Below are 17233 nucleotides of genomic sequence, written 5' to 3'. Positions count from 1 at the left end.
ATGCATTTGGAAGTGATTCCGCATGTATCCAGCACTGTAATAAATGCTCCCTCTTCTCAACTTCAGTTAGTTGAAGAGTCGTCTGTCCATGCTTCAGTGGAGCTATGCAAACTCCATGGAGTTCAACAAGGGACGGTGCAGGGTCCTGTATCTGGGTTGTGGCAATCCCAGACACAGCTACAGGTTGAGTGGAGAAGTGATTGACAGCAGCCCTGAGGAGAACTTGGGGGTGATGGTTGATGAAAACCTTAACATGACCCAGCCATGAGCACCCACACCCCAGAAAGCCAATGGGATCCTGGGCTGAATCCAGAGCAGCGTGGGCAGCAGGGCGAGGGAGGGGACTCTGCCCCTCTGCTCTTGTGAGACCATCTGGAGTACTGAGAACAGCTCTGGTGCCTCCAGCAATAAAGAACATGGAACTGTTGGAGCAAGTGCAGAGGAGACCATGACATACTGATAAGGGGGCTGGAGCACCTTCCCCAGACAGGCTGAGAGCTGGAACGGTTCAGTCTGGAGAAGAGAAGGCTGTGTGGAGACCTCCTAGCAACCCTGCAGTATCTGAAGGGTCCTACAGGGAAGCTGGAGAGGGACTCTGCATCAGCAACTGCAGTGAAAGGACAAGGTGTTAACGCATACAAACTGAAAGAAGGGAAATTTACATCAAATATTGGGAAGAAATTCTTTCCTGGGAGGGTGGTGAGACACTGGAACAGGTTGCCCAGAGAGCTGTGGGTGCCCTTGAGCAACCTGATGTAGTGAGAGGTGTCTCTGCCCATGGCAATGAGGTTGGGATGATGATCCTGAAGGTCCCTTCCAACCCTTGACATTCTATGACTCTATGAAACTCCCCAGTCAAGCCTTTTAAGTAACATATTCAGGCAGTCAGTGCCTTGCCAGTCTCCCCCACCTGCCCATATATATAAAATTTTATGTATTTTCTGATCACAGTCATTCCCTGTGGATAATGGGGGTAGCAACTGGCTGTTGTTGGGGGAATGGAGTATTTAAGTTGCAACAATAGCTAGATTGTGACAGTCGCTTCCTGTCACATTCTGTCCCTATTTTTGCTGCTGTTCTGTGCAATTCACTCAAAAAATACCAATTGAACGTAGTAAGTACTTTATTGATAGAGTATCACACAGAGTTCAAAAACCACTGGACAGCTCAGAATCTAGCCATGTATTTCCATGTGCGAAACTCAGATGAAATCTGTTGCTTATTTCAGTATGGAATCTTCACTTGCTAAAAGGGAAGAAAACACAAATATGGTTAGAACTATTAGCCACTCCCATGCAGAACAAAAACGTGCAAAGCATAGTGGAATCAAAGCCCATCTTTATGTAATTTCCTTCTGGCCAGTATTTATGATTCCTACTTCTGTTTATTCAACAGAATTGTAATTCACAGCTCCGGGATGATGGCAAACTTTAAAGTTTACTCAGCAGTAAAAGACAGTTTTCTGAACTGACAAGTCAAATGAGCTCAGAAAAATCTACCACTACAGGTATGTCCATCTTTAAGGAAAAATCGTCAGCAATTGCCCTGCACAAAATGATAGCTTAACTATTGCTTTTCTGAAAAAAAACAGACCAAACCCATTGTTGGGAACAACAGACCTGTCACCTATGTGCCACTTTTAAACAGATTAAATATTCTAAAGCAATAATCAAGAAAATTTCCTTACTAGGTGGCTTAGCAACATTACAGCACAGCCTCTACCTCCAAAATACAGAAAGTTTCATCTATATAGAGAACATCTAAAAGACTCATTTATTTAGTCCATGACCAACAGCGATGATGTATTTAAGAAGGCAAAAAGCTCTATCTCTAGTAAGTCATAGACAAAACACATTTTAATTTCTGTATGTGTAGTTAATGATAGTGTTTTGTTCAACACTAGTTTTGTTTAGAACAATGCACATGTCACCCTTTTGCATGGAAAGAGTTACAGAGCATGTATCTGCACCAAGAACAGCTTGAGCTGTTAATCAATTTTTAAAAAATCCTTCTTAGTTTTAAGTCTACCTAAAAACCCTAGGTGAAACAAAGCTAGAGAGTACATTCCTCTGTATGGCAGCAGGGAAGGAATCCTCTGTTAGACCCCTACAGGGAACACAAGAAATAATCCCAAGGACAAGGGAAACAATGCTGCAGCAGGAATATTACAGCAGGAATACTGTAGGTGGAAGGGAATGAGAACAAAAGCGGCATATTAGCTGCAAGTGATGCCCTCCAGCACACCCTTTTCATGAGAGAAATACAACAAATGCAGCTCTAACACTGCAAAATATGAAAAGACCAAGAGGACCTGTAACAACACACGTGTGATGCCCCGTAAAGTCTCAAGTTCCAATTATGCACCATTAACTATACCTGCTATTCAGTCATATTTGTGAGGTTTCTACACTGCATGGAGCAAAGGGCTTGCACATGAAGGAACATGACACCACAGCTGACATACAAATTCACTTATTCCTCACAGAATAACCAGCATCTTTTAGCAGTTTGTTCCCTCGGCGGAAATTCAGCCATTTAACAAGGTCTGACTGTCGCAGAATTGTTAAGTCTTGCTCTGACAGGCTTTTCAAAATACAGGCATAATAAAACAGCACTATTATTTACTCCTCACACGGCCCGAACCCCCGCCTCCAGGGATTAGCTGCAGGCACCAGTTTCTCTTAAGAGCACTGCGGTGGAACACCAGTCCTGCAGCCTAGCGCCTGCAACACAGTGTGGGATGAATACACTAAACTGAGCAACTACCTTCTGCAAGCTCTTTTGCAATTCGCTCCAGTTCTTCACGTTTCTTTTTCTCCTCCGCCTCTATTCTTCTCTCTTCTTCAGCAATCGGCTTCAGGTAGTCTGCCATCAACATAATACCTTTAAAATACAACTTTCCGAACCTCCGGCGGAAAGCTCCGCTCCTGCGGGCTCGGTCAAAAAGGAGGAAAAGCCATTTCTGCTGGCAGAAAGGCACATTTCATAGGGATCTGTGTCTTCACACCAGCAGGGCCGTGCCGGCAGGGCCGCGGGAGGGAAATGGCGGCCGGGACATTTCAAGGTGCCCTTGCGGGGCGGGCGCGGGGGAGCGGCCGCCCGGGACGCCGCACTCACCGTATCGCTTCTTGCCGTAGATCATCCCCACGAGTAGCGCCGAGTACCGGGTGAACTGCGGGAGGCAGAGACAAGGACGCGCCCTTCGCTCAGCCCACAGGCACGGCCGGACCCCGCCGCCCCCCGCCCCGGCCCGCCGGCCCGGGCGGCCCTCCCCGCGCCCCCGGGACAGCCCGGGCAATCCCCCCAGCGCCCTCACCTTGATGAGCGGGGAGACCTGCACCGGCGGGATCATCCTGGCGGCAGCGGCGGCGGCGGGGCGCGGAACTGAGGGCGGCGGCAGGAAGGGGCGGGGAGCAGCCGTGACCGGGAAGCTAAATCCTGTGCTGTCCTCTGCTTCCCGACTGTCGGCGAGTCCGTCACTCAAAGAGCTCCGGCGGCGCAGGGGCCGCAGCGTCTCCGCCACAAGGAGAGGCTGAGGGAGCTATGGCTTTGCAGCCTGTGAGAAGGATCGAAGGGATCTCATCGATTTTTTTTCAATGATGAATGCACACAGACTGAACGGCAGGAAATTCCTTTTAAATCGAACAAAAGATAGCCACCCTTTCTTTTATTTTTTTTTTTTTTTTTTAACTCATAAGGGTAATTGGACATTAGAACCTGTTGAGCCCTTTAAAAACAGATAAACAGATACTGGAAATATTTTTTCACTGTCAGGGTGGTCAGGTATTGGCAGCGGTTGGCCAGGGAGGTGATGGAGTCACCATCCCTGGAGGTGTTCAAGAGGCATGAGGATCTGGTGCAGGTGATGTGGTTTAGTGGTCTAGGGGTTACAGTGGCACTGCTGGGTGAACAGCTGGACGGGATGATCTTAAAGCTCTCTTACAACCTTAATGATTCTGTCATTAAGTGGTTATGGTGCATCTGTGCAGATGCTCAGTCTGACTGGACACAGACCTCTGCAACCAATCCATCCAACCAACCCTGCTTTAAACTGGAGGGGTGGACTAGATGGTCTTCAGAGCCCCCTTCCAATGACACCCATTCTGGAATTGTAACTTAATTTCAATTTATATTTATTTATATATATATATAATTTCAATTTATATTTATTATTGTATTTCAGTTTAATTTTCATAGATCCAAAACCCTGTGGTCATTAGCAATTTCATCAGGAACAACTAGTTACAGTTATATTTGGCAATGATCTTCCTACTTGAGAATGACACAAATCATCAAATTAATGACGTTTGTTTCTCAAGAACTTAAAATGAAGCTAAATGAGCTCTCTTTATACAAAATCTCAGATCATGTTTGTCCTTAGGTTTAGGTTCTGAGATATTACCAAATTTGGGCTGAATAATGCTATCTTGACCAAAAATAAAATGGTTTGTTCTGCAGAACAAATTACTTATTTGTAAGTGGGCTAAAGAAAAAAAAACAAACACAAAAACCCCCACAAAACCCCAACACCACCACCACCACTGCACACACACACACACAAAACCCACCAAAAAAAAACCAAACAAAAAACCAAACCAACCAACTAAAAACATACACACACACACACACACACACACACAAAAGGGGAATTATTGAGCCAATACAGTGCCTTGTAATATTTATACATTGCCTTATACAAGGTATCCTTATAAACACTGAAATGAAACTCCTTGGCTAGATTAAGTTTTTGGTATTTTGTAAAAAAATCACAAAACTGCTGAGGTTGGAAGGGACTTTGGTGACTTTGCAGGAAAAACCCATCTAACATAATTTTAATTACAGACATTGGCCTTAAAAATCACCCACAGAGAAGAAATAACTGGTTTGAAGTTTTGTTTTTTTACTGATTGCAATTTATTACAAATACACATATTCACTACTTACTATGTGTCTGCTGCACACTAGAAACAAAACCATACAGAACCAAAAGTGCTTTTATTAAGTATCAGAAAAACTGCTATACACAACACAATGGAACTCATTTAACCACAACTAGGTTTAAATCCCCTTGAATAGCTGGACATACTCTTCACGAGAAGTATGTAATATTCACAATGACATATTCGGTATCAAGGTGCTTCAAAACAAAAGCACAAGGGCTTTCACGACTGATCTCAACTGAAACAAGAGATTTGTTTTTCACCTATAATTTCTTCAGGCATATTTTGCCACATTTGTTTTTTTAATGATGAACAACAAAATTCCCCAAATGCCTTTAATTATGGCACTAAAGTTGTCAGGCACTAAGATAATTGAAGATACAAATTAATTGCTCTGCCAAAAGGAAATGTAACGGTTTCTAGGGCAGCCACAGTTTAGATGATTTGAAAAGCACAATACTTACCCAGCTGCATGTAAGTGCAAAAAAAAAAATTAAAAATTCAACATTATCATGGACAGGAATTTTTAGGGGTTAGTTTCTTCTGCTGTCTTCCTGAGACTCAGAAATCTCTGTTGTCCACAACTCAGAAGAAAACTCCCTTACCTGATGTGGAACTCTCACACATTACAGTCTCATACTCTCCATGAATATGACACCATGCTTTCTGAATAACAGAAGGATGTTCCATTGCCAGACAAAAAACAGACATAAAAAGCCTGAGAAATTAAAACACTTCAGACGAGCAGCTTCTGCAGAACAGAAAAAACCTTACATCTAATCACAGAGCTCTTTTCCCTCAGAAAATATCAAAGCTAGTTGAAACTTGGATGTAAAGCCACATGAATCCTCATTTGTTACACCCTTTTTTAAAAAAAATAGATATGGCCAAAGAACTTGTGTTCAGATGGCTTGGAAGACTGCTATCACAATTGCAACACATGTTCTACTATGATGTACCATCCAGAATTCAGATGTCTCCATGTTTTCCGTGCCTCACATTCTCTTACATAGAAGCTCAACCAACTTCTGTGTTTGCTGCCATTTTCCTGGGTATCTGTGCACTTCTTAAGCGATCATTGCTGCAGTTACATGTCAAGCAGCATTTTTTTCTATAAGGCAATCCTAAAGGAAGGGGAACATGCTTTTCTTTGCATCCCCTCTTTATCCAGTATTTTCAATAGCAGATTTTGGAGAAAGGGTCTCGAGCATGGCCAGCTTAAACATAAATATGCCCCAGTTATGGTCAATACAGGCTTTGGTTTACATCAATATAATTAATCCACACACAAATATAATACGAGTCAGAGGAGCTGAAGTTGATCTCGCAACTTGACATGCACTGTGTGGAAATTTAGGACAGTGTTTCATTTGGAGACAAACATGCCTCCTCTTCTTCTAACAATACAACCTTCCGTCTGGAGAGAGACATCACAGACTTTATGGCAGTTAAAGAAATCCTAACAAAAATGCGCAATGCAAGAAAAGCAAACGGGATTACAATCTGCATAAGATGGAAAATTGCTGTGCTAAATTCACTTAATAAGCAAGTTAGAAAGAAGGCCCCCAGGCTTACACAAGGGTAAAGAGCCAGCTTGGCAAACATGAAGGCATGCTCCTTGCCACCATATCTAGCAAAGGCATGCAAAGTTTCCTCTTCATTGAGAAGGGCCGTAGTCCATATTGCAAACTGAAATATGCTGGCAAAGAAAGTGATAACGCAGCTGACCTGAATGGCTTCAATTTCATTATGAGACTTTTCTGCAAATTCACTGGTCAGCTGGTAAGCTAGTGGAAGCCCACCAATGAAAGCCAATGAAAGTATGTTGAGCAGTCCCATCAACCGGGTAGCTTTTGTTACATAAAGAAAAAGAGAGTGATGGACAAACCACAGGAGACCAATCGTAACAAATGAGCCAAAGTAAGCAAGGTAGTTTGGCCCATATTCACTTAAAGCTTCAAGAAGACTGCCACGGAACTTCTCCTCAACTTCTCTGGGATCAGGAACATTGTCTTCACTGTGGAGAGAAAAATTACTTTACTTTGCATATTACTGTTATAAAAACACATCTGGAGAAAGACTGAACTATGCTGCTTTACTTTGAGAAAGTAGTGACCAACAGGAATCCATCCTCTACTTCTCTAATTTATAATTTAGAAACAGTGTTTCAAATAACAGCTCTGCAAACAAATTATATATTTAAAAGGAAATCTGAACGCAGGTTGGCATTCCTTTGGGTTAATGAAGTTTATATAGTGACTAAACAGCTTTCTTGACAAAAAGGTTTCATCTGAAAACGTAACAAGCAAAAAAAGAAAGCTTTGTTCCTCAAGACTCTACATCCCAACATGTATTATGCACACTGATGATCATTACTGCTGGAATGTGGGTGTTAGAAGTATCTTTGGCTTGTGCTCTGTGTCCTTCCAGAAAATCATACTTTAAAGTAACCACTGCAGATTTTGGAAGTCTAGCACAATGTCTGATTAATTTTATTTCCTCAAATGTTTCATACAGACAAAAGTTTATATATTTAACAAGATGAAGTTTAAGAACCAGCACAAAGCCTTACCATATATCCAAAATGAGCAGGGTTGCTACAATGGCATAGACTCCATCACTGAATGCTTCTACTCGTTCCTTACTCAGAGGCTCACTGAGGTAAAAAGTGAAGGTTTCTAAGCTATGAGGTTCCTCCTCTTCACCTCTCTGACCTGGAAACAAATCCAGAGGCTTAATCATGAAAAGAAGCATAAAATAAGGTAGTTCAACAACCTACTGTGACCTCCTTTTTTGCCTTTCTGCCTAAACTTTTCTTTAGACAAAAGGATGCCAGTCATTCACACATGTCAGTCCCTCCACTTCTTTTAGCATATGTGCCTCTCTCTGAAATTTATGTTTCTTTCAAGACAAGTGCTTCAGGAACAACAACAACAACAAAAAAGTTCTTTCCTTTAAACTGCATGGCAAACCATTTCCACCACGTGAATAATGACTCAAAGCTGTAATTGAACAGAACAAATCAGATGCTGTGCTTCAGGAAGCCCTAATAGCTGTAGGGCCTCTATGACAGCTTGGAGAACTTAGACTACATGGCAGTAAAAACCTGTCTTGAAAAAACCAGGTGGGCTGAATAAGGATATTGAATGACCTCACTTAAAATAATTCAAGCCTTTTGTCAAAAGATGTAGCTTTTATAGGAAATGTCAAACACACCTCTTAAGAGTGAACTCAGAAGTGCCTAGCTAGCCAAAATACACTGCTTCAGGTATATATATATAAGGTTAAAATTCCCCAGGAATGCAAAGCAGGTGTAATCACAAGAAATTCAATAAAGCAGTATTTCAGCCATTTGAGAGGGTGAGAGGTAGAGATGTGACCTGACTGCAAACCACAGTGGCCCAATCACAGTAAGCATGGACAATATTTGTATGTTTATTCTCAGGCTCTGAGAGTCTGGCTTCATCCTTTCAGAGCATTTCTGCCTCCCTGTTATTGCTGCCAAATGGGGGAGTGAAGAGTATGCTCACATATGCACTGGAAACAGACAGACTGTACTAGTCTGAACAGCAGCAGATGTACAAAGGTGTTACTCTTCTGACCCAGCTTGGGAGTGTCAGTTCCAAAGACATTATCTGTTCAGTGGTTTTGTGGTCCCTGTCAGAGGGACACTGTACCTTTCAGCCAAGTAGGTTGCTTGATATCCCCTGCTCCTTTTATTTTAGCAATGCCAACCTCTTTCTCAGCAGGATTTAAGAGCAGCTCAGGTTGCTATGGTTGTGCAATTGTTACTCCTGATACAAGGAGGGCACAAAGCACATGAGGGAAGGAAGCATGGGTTTAGGCTAACTTAAGAGATGTATGAAGACACCTCTTTAGATGACAGCAGTTAGATTAATGAGAATACCCTGAACAGTTAACTATTGTGAGAAAGTTTGATTTACAGGTGCAGTGCTTGCCTGTTTGAAAATGTGTGACTATTCAGCATTGCGGGGAACAAAGTGACAAAGGCATAGAGCTTGCTTCCTTATGTTCTTCCATCTCCATGCTCCCTCTTGAGGAGGGAAAGGGATGGATGGCCTGCAGCCGTCATTCATATACCTACATGTGTCTGCATGCACTCGCATTATCAGGACAAACCAGAAAGGTTTTGCATTGGGAAATGACCTTTGAATGTGTTGTGCCTTACACAAATCTCATCACAATTATGGGAAACTAAGGAGCAAGGGAGACACTGTTTGGAAGCACATAAATAAACCCTAAAATCACTATGTCCTGAGACCAAAAATGAAAGCAGAACTGAAATTACTTCGTTCTGGGCTGTCTACATAACATGTTGACAATCTAATCTGAACATATGCCTAGGAATTTTGCAAACTTACCAAGAATTTTGTTTTTACACCATGTAATTAATCGAGTGAGATGTGGAAAAACAATTACAAGTCCAAGAAGTACGTAAGACTGTTGGAGAAGAAAATAAACAGTTTAAACATAGTTATCAAAATATAAATTACCTTCCAGATTTAATATGAAACTATAACTCTCAATCCTTTAACTAATAACATTGAGAAAAAGAAATCTTGACTTTCAGAAAGAAAAAGGCTCAGTTAAAATGCTCATTCACTTCCTCGATAATGCATGAGGAACCAAACACTGCTTTTTCCTGGCTAATTTAGTACCAGTAATGAAGCAAACTAAAACAAGTAGGGAAATAATTCTGCTGACAAAAAGTGCAGGAATGACTACTTTAGAAGTTGAAGAATTGTCACACATAATCCTTATGAGTTCTTCCAATTCATGATACTCTAAGATTCTACTATTTTTGTCAGAAAAACACATTGGTGCGTCCTAAGTGGTTCTCAGGCTTTGCACAGGTCTAAGCAGAGGAGCAACTTGAAGAGTAATTTCACCATTGTTAGTATTAAAAACAAACAACCTAACTACAATGAATGGAGTGAGGAAGAAGAGGAAAACATATTTTCAGATAAAACTAGGCCTTTTCATGCTTGGACTCATAACTGCTCCTTTCATCAAGAGCAACCGGATTTCTCACAAACTTAGGGATTATTTAAATACTGCCAATTCCCATGGAATCCTCCTCAAAAGCCATCTTTTCCTAAAGAACAAAAGGAATGGAAGCTCAGCATACATTAAAAAACTAGATTTCAGTTCTGAGTAGGGGTTCCAGAAAAGATTTAAAGCTATTAATAAGTAGGAGCAACTCAGTGACATCAAATAAAGACAGAAGAGTAAAAGGCTATGTAAAAGCAGTCCTTAGCCAAAACTATTTGTGAGATGCAGGTGGGCTAACTGGTCTCCCTTCTTTGTTTGCTTTTACACCCTAAGTTAGTGCAGCAATTGCATTAACTTTTCTTCAGTTTGTGCAATGTGGTGCTCATTTCACATAAGCTTGCATATGACCTCAACTACTTCTGATGCACAAGATACTAATGTAGAGTTTAGAAGACCTGCTTAAAACAAATAAAAAAGCAGGCACAGCAAGTAATATTTTAGCAGAATATTCTTTTTACGCTATACAAACTCATGGATCAAGTTACAGGTTGATACGTGTGACTAAATACGTTCAATGCAAAAAACAACACCTTAGAACTAGCAATTGAGAAGGTGAGCATAATTAACACAGACATCATATACATTATTTTCATATACAGTCTTAAAGACAGCTAATACAAAGTGGTGCATCAAAGTTTTCTGTTAACCAAGAGAACTTACCAAAGGAATAAAGAAAAAAGAAAAGATGGCTGCTAAAAAGCATAAAATTGGTCCTCTTAGGATAATCTTTAAGATATGACGCTTATAGAAATTCTGATTTTCAGACTCCTGTATCTGTTGATTCAGTAAGTGTGGGTGATAGAATCCATATGCTACTATCACAGCCTGCAAGGAAAAGAGCATTACTGAACTTATTACATATAAATATATGAAGGATTTCAAACATAAGACATAGAACTATAAATCAACACATTCCGAAATACTTTCAAGCTTATTCTTCACTCCCATAAGGAAAGCTGGCCCTAGAAACTCTGAGATTTGGCAACACACTGCATGTGAAGATTTTAGTCTCCTCTGCAGAGTGTGTCATGACCTTTGATCCTTGATGAAGAGGAATGAAGACCTCTGTAAAGTGGAACTGAAAGCAACAAAGCACTGCACCAGGAGAAAAAATGCTCCTGACTTCGGACTGAAGGTCTGTGTTCCCTCACCCACTGCTGCATGTCTCAGAAAGACATCAGCAGGAAAACTCAACTGTTCTTTCCCCAAGGCATTTTTATAAAGAGTGGGAAAGGAATTCTGTGAACATTGAGATCAGCTGATTTAGTTGCATAAAACAGCTTCACGGGACTGTATTATCATAGTGGGCATAACTTTGAAAAAGAATGCTATACAGATAACATATTTAGCAATTTATGCCACTCGCTAAGAAGATTAATTTCAGTTCTACACAAGAAAGTCTATGTAAAAGTGAAAATGTAAATACATAATACCTATAATAATACCTATATACCTCTGTGTGTGTGTATATATATATACACACACATATATATATACACACACACACACACACACACACATATATATATATATATATATATATATATATATATATATATATATATATATATGTATGTATATAGGTATATATATCTAATACCTGTATAAGGCCAATGACAACAGCACAGACACTGAATAGGAAGATCCCAAAAGGTACTCCTGGAAAGGAGGCCATTAAGGAAAACTGGAAAAGAATGAACAAGATCATATATTTAATTAAGAGGCAATGCAGGAATAACAGTAGAGAAATAGAAGCACTCTTCATTCAATATTGAAAATATTAATAAATCTACATAATAATTTGCATTTCATCATAATTCCATTAAATGCTATTTCTAGCCACAAATACATGCAGGCAACCCAACCAAAGGCATCTGGAGAGATGATTTTGCTCTGACATTGACAATGCTAAATAGCCACTCTGGCACTATGCCTCCATAATAATTACAGAGTGGCTTATACCTGAGCATAAAGCTTAACTGGTTTTGGCTGACATGATATCATAGCAGTGAAAATTCTTGATATTAGGATACCTTTTTGAATCTTTTGTTTTGTCTACCTCTGTGGCTCCCTGTTGTATTAATTTTTTGCAAATTCTTTAGGTGAGGACAAAAAAGGAAAAAAAAAAAAGAAAAAAGAAAAGCAGGGTGTAGTGTTAAGGTAACATGGATAGTTTCCCAAAAATAATTTCAGCTTTAAGGCAAAATGAAAAGTATGCTCTCTTGCTGATAAAGATCATCTTACTGACCACAGCCTTATTTTTTGCAGACCAAATGTAAGGCATATATATCCACAGAGAAACAGGTGCCTGTCTTGCACATACAGCAGTCAAGATGCATCTTAAGCAACTGTTTTGTTCTGTTAATATAGTATTCATTTGCAAATATTCTTTTGAGGTCATATGACCAAAAATTATGCAGATTTTAAACATAAACCCTCAGCTGCCAGAATCAACCTTGCAGAGCCAATCAGAAGTGCTACCACAAACTTGTTCTAAATTACAAAATGAAAATGTCCTGCCATCTAAGGAGGAGTTTGAAACGCAGTTTTATTTATCTTTCCAAAATTCTTATCAGATAATCTGGACCTTCTTCAATACAGTTGCTTTTTTAAAAGAAATCATGGGTAATTTTTTACCATGAGGGTGCTGAAACATTGGCACAGTTGCCTGGTCCCTGGAGACACACAAGGTGAAGTTGGATGGGGCTTTGAGAAATTTCCTCTAGTTGAAGATGTTCCTGATCTTTGCAGGGGTTTGACTATATATATATAGGACCTTTAATGGCCCCTTCCAACCCAAACTATTCTATGATACTATACTTTCCATAATTGTAATTTTTGTTTCTAGAATACCCATTTTCTGCCAGGTCAAGAACATGAAGTATTTGAAGATTATAAAATAGCTTCATGAATTTTAAAGAATCAACACTTAACTACGATAATGGATTCAGGATTTATAGTATAACAACACTTTCCTGGGTTTCTGAATACTTTGGGAAATCCTTTCTAAATAAATGAAGAAACAAACAGTGTAATTTAAACAAATGTCAGATTTTAGAAAATTACTTACTGTATATGGCAAGAAGGTTATGATCATCATACAAGCCTAAAACAGAAAAAAGCATTTTGAAACACTGTGTATTTTCTGGACACATCTTCAATAAGGGCATTGCTTGCATTGTATATCTCCTTGCTTTACAAGGAGATCAAATGCTAGTGCTGCATACTGAAAAATTTCTGAACCCACATTTCTGAAGTTGCTGAGTTTTGACAACAAATGGCTGCTTTTGTACACATCTTCCATGTTCTCTATGCAAATTGTACAAGCTTATTGTAGAAAACACTACCGTTTTCTGTGTCTACCAATATCCCAGGTAAAAGTTTTGCTATGGTTTTTAAGAGACTTCTTTCTAAAATAGCAATGCTAAATATACCACACCTTCTAAACAGTTGTTTCTGATTTGTCAAGAATGTTAATAGCTGATCGCAAATATTTTGCATCCAAAAAAGCAAAAGTAAAAAACCCAACCCAACAAACAAAAAGCATAAAGAAATGCATTGCTCTGAAAGCTACATTAGGTAGGAATTAGATGCCTTAGGCTATTCTTCTAAAATAATTTCCCCTAGTTTTATCTCATGGAGCTCCAACAATGCTTTTATTATCAAAATCAGAATAACTGTCTGGTTGCACACTTTCAGAGAACAGAGTTTAAAACAACATTGCAAAATACTCAGTTCCGCCAGATGAACTTCAGACTAACCTGCTGCGGAGCTTCTTTTGGTTTACAGTAAAATATTTGCAAGTTAAAAGTAAGTTATTTATCAATCAGTCACAGTGAAACGAAAGATCTTTCTATTTTCCTGACTTGGAAATATGTCAGAGTTATGATCTTTAATGTTGAAACTTTTGGATATTCACAGACACACTTAAGCGACCTGTATCTGCTTGTTAACCATCCAGCTTGTCTGACAAGACTCACCAGATTTAGAAGAGCCAGGACATCATCTATATGTTCTATCACCTGAAACAACCTGTGAAGGCAAGGCAAAGTAAGGTTATCATGAACAAGCCAACTCACAAAATATATTTTACAACACTACATATAAATTGTACATTTATGATAGTATGGGGGAACCCAATTTCCACTGCCTCAGAATTAATCCTAGTATTCCAGGTGCCAAAACTGCTGTAGCTCAAATATGGAAGTAATTTGTTCGAAAAATCTTAAAAGCGAGATACAATGAAGTTCAATCATGGAGCAGTTATTAAGAATCTGGTTTCTATTTGAATAGCAGAGCATTTTCAAAATTTTAAAGCTTAGAATAATTTCTCCTGAAGACACAGCACTCAAAAAAAAGCTTTCCTTGCAAGTGTCCCCAGATTTTGTTAATGAAACTCCTCATTCACAAAACTGTCACTTAGAATGAAGAGGACCCATCACCCTCCACAAAACCCTGAGACTGTACCTCAGCATTTACTTGTACAAGCAAAGCAAAGCACTGTGGTAAAGGAATGGATGTGAGGTATCAGCTTCAAATACTGAATTACAGGTTGCACACCTTTATTGGAATGCAGCCAATCCACTTGCATAGTGACATTTGTAAATTTCAAAATTCAAACAAAAACTGCCCTGGTTCCAGTATGACACCTGCGTGCCAATTTCTTTTTAACCACCAAGACATGGCAGGTGGGAGTGTCCACATCTCTGTGAAGTACAGAATCTGCAACATTGCAATTGACATTGTGACAACTATTGCTGAGGACAGAAAGATGAGTTTTAGGCCAGCTGTACTTTATGAGTTCCTTTGTTGTGGAGCATGCAAGTTACAAATTCATGTTTTTTCAGCAGAATTAGAAGTCTAATTCCATCTAACCTTGAAGGTAAGATGAAAAGTAACTCTAAAAGATATATAATGCCTGTTTTTCTCTGTATGACTATGGCAGTAGTGTAAGAGTAGCTTTTCACTGCTAAGGGTAGCATTTCTTTACAATGATTTTCTAATAGTATTCAACAAAAGACAATTCAGAAGTCTGGCAGCAAGACAGAAATACATCAGAGACATGGTTATCTCCTGCACTTTCTAGCTTTTGACTTTAAATTTAAACACCATGTTCCTACCTTACATGAGCTGCCCATGCCACTGTGACTATTAAAAAGGTCATCAAGTAGACTGCAATTTTTGCTAGAAGAAGTTGCTGAACACTTTCACCTAATTTCTGAAACATCAAGTGACACCCAAGGAAACAAAATATAAATGTTATGTTACAAAATTATTACCAACATCTGAAAAAGAGATATACAGTAATGTAATGTATTTTTTGAAAACGTCTCCCAGGAATGCAGTGCCCATTCAACGGTCCCTTTAGTACAGTGCAGAGAAAACAGTTCATTAGGAACTTGTTAAGTAGGCTGAAATATGGCATTTGATGTATCAACACATCAATTTGTAAATGGGCTTCCCAATGCTCTATTCACCTTGTTACTCATTTATGCATTCTCTCATCACTGTTACTATAATAATGCATTTCAGAGGACTGGGCACAATATGCCTCTTTTACTTTCCCAGCACTGACTTCCATAGTAGAAGCGTCGCAGAGGTTTCATGTGACAATTGTTAAAAATGAGAAAGGAGAGGGTTTAACCTCAGCAAATTTTGCAAATACCACTACAATGGCTTAAACAGACTCATATAGTATATTTGCTGCATTACAGATCTCATCTGAGCTTCTTAAATTAAGATTTAGGTATATTTAAGAGTAGAAAAATAAATAATGATAGAAGAAAAAAACCTGTAAACTTTCTCAAATGAATAATGTTTCCTAAAATTCCTGCATACTCTCAGAATTAATTTATTTTCTGTAGTCTTCTTTTTCCACCTTTGTTTATTCAAACTACATTTATTATGAACCTGACTTTAAAACTAGAATTCAGATTGTGCTATATAAGTAGCTTCTCTCAGTGATGGTTTATTACCAAGAAGACCAGATCCTTTCTGAAAGATGTTTTGGTCAGATGGGCAACTAACCTCCCATAGAAAAGTAACTAGTTATAATCTATGGCCTACAACATACAGCTCATTCAGGTCACAACATCTGCATATAACACAAACCCTAATCTAAAAGTTTTACACCCGAAGTTCACCAGCTCCTCACCCTATATGAAATTTATGTTAGGTTTTATGTTGCTTAATGGCTTCTGCTTTTGAAAGCCTGTAACTCGAAATTTAGCGGGCGTGCTAAACGAGGATGTTACATCTATGTACTTGGGAGGACACGAGACACAACAAACGGCACGTGATACCTGGTCAGGATGTATTTTTGTGTGAGCCACCGGCAAAATCTGAAATAACAAAATGTTTATTAGCCCATGACGTTCTTTTCTTGTTGAGCTCTTCCCTGAAACCACACAACCTTCAGGTGCCAGCGGATCGCGTAGCCAGGAGCAGCCCTGGAAGTCACAGCTGCTCCCGGGCCGTGGCCCGGCCCTCCACGGCCGGCACTGCCGACACCGCTCCGGGACGGCCGCCGACACGGCGCGACACGGGGCGGGCGCGGAGCCGGGCGGCACCGGCGGCCGCGGCCCGGGGCGCCGGGCGGGCGGAGAGGCACGGGCGCGACCCGGAAAGCCGGGACCAGCCGCGGCTGCCCCAGGCTTCTCCCTCCCTCCCTGCCTCCCGCCGCCGGGCGCTCACCATCACGGTGGCGATGATGGACAGCAGCGCGTCGCTGTAGGCCAGCAGCCGGTGCGATGTCTGCGTGCTGCTGCCCGGCTCCGGCCCCAGCCCCGGGCCGCGCTCCCGCGCCGCAGCCCGCGGAGCCGACATGGCCCCGCTGCGCTCGGCGGCGGCGGGGGCGGCGCTTCCCCGCGCCCTCAGAGGCGAGGGAGCCGCCCGCTGCCCCTGTGGGGCGGAGGAAGGCTGCCTTCGGAAACAATGCGGTAGATGTCCGTGGGTGGTCGTGCCGCTGGGCGCTGAAGGAGCAATCCCGCCTTTAAAAGGCCTTCCAGTTCACCATAAGAACATCCTGAATCCAGTGACACTGACGGTGTGTTCTACACAGGACAGGTCAGGAAACATCAACAGAAGAGGCAAAGGAAAACAATTGATATTCCTCAAACAAATTCCCTTTTTAAAACGGGAACAGCCTGTCAGCAGTTGAGGGAGGTGATCCTGTCCCTCTGCTCAGCCCTTGTAAGGCACATCTCGTGTGCTGTGTTCAA

General features: G+C 40.7%; 2 protein-coding genes across 5 annotated transcripts; both read right to left on the bottom strand.

The window, feature by feature from the left end:
- Positions 1-1105: 1105 nt before the first annotated feature.
- On the bottom strand, positions 1106-3461 carry ATP5ME (ATP synthase membrane subunit e). The gene is made up of 4 exons (XM_038125755.1): positions 3317-3461; positions 3118-3172; positions 2767-2865; positions 1106-1245 (listed from the first exon to the last, which is right to left on the bottom strand). Exons 1-4 carry the CDS (start codon positions 3350-3352, stop codon positions 1220-1222), a joined length of 216 nt encoding a protein of 71 aa, XP_037981683.1. The 5' UTR covers positions 3353-3461; the 3' UTR covers positions 1106-1219.
- Positions 3462-4884: 1423 nt separating this feature from the next.
- On the bottom strand, positions 4885-17034 carry TMEM175 (transmembrane protein 175). 4 transcript variants are annotated; one of them, XM_038125237.1, is made up of 10 exons: positions 16707-16953; positions 16316-16354; positions 15134-15231; positions 13994-14045; positions 13084-13119; positions 11614-11697; positions 10674-10838; positions 9323-9401; positions 7513-7654; positions 4885-6957 (listed from the first exon to the last, which is right to left on the bottom strand). In XM_038125237.1, the coding sequence occupies exons 1-10, from the start codon at positions 16836-16838 to the stop codon at positions 6294-6296; spliced, it is 1491 nt and encodes a 496-aa protein (XP_037981165.1). In that variant the 5' UTR covers positions 16839-16953; the 3' UTR covers positions 4885-6293. The 4 variants fall into 4 exon arrangements, with proteins under 4 accessions (XP_037981165.1, XP_037981166.1, XP_037981167.1 ...); XM_038125238.1 differs by lacking the exon at positions 16316-16354 and having other exon boundaries at positions 16707-17034; XM_038125239.1 differs by lacking the exon at positions 15134-15231 and having other exon boundaries at positions 16707-16780.
- Positions 17035-17233: the final 199 nt, after the last annotated feature.

Source organism: Motacilla alba, chromosome Z (genome assembly GCF_015832195.1).
Source record: "Motacilla alba alba isolate MOTALB_02 chromosome Z, Motacilla_alba_V1.0_pri, whole genome shotgun sequence".
Lineage (NCBI taxonomy): Eukaryota > Metazoa > Chordata > Aves > Passeriformes > Motacillidae > Motacilla > Motacilla alba.
This window is presented reverse-complemented; position numbering and strand designations above follow the sequence as displayed.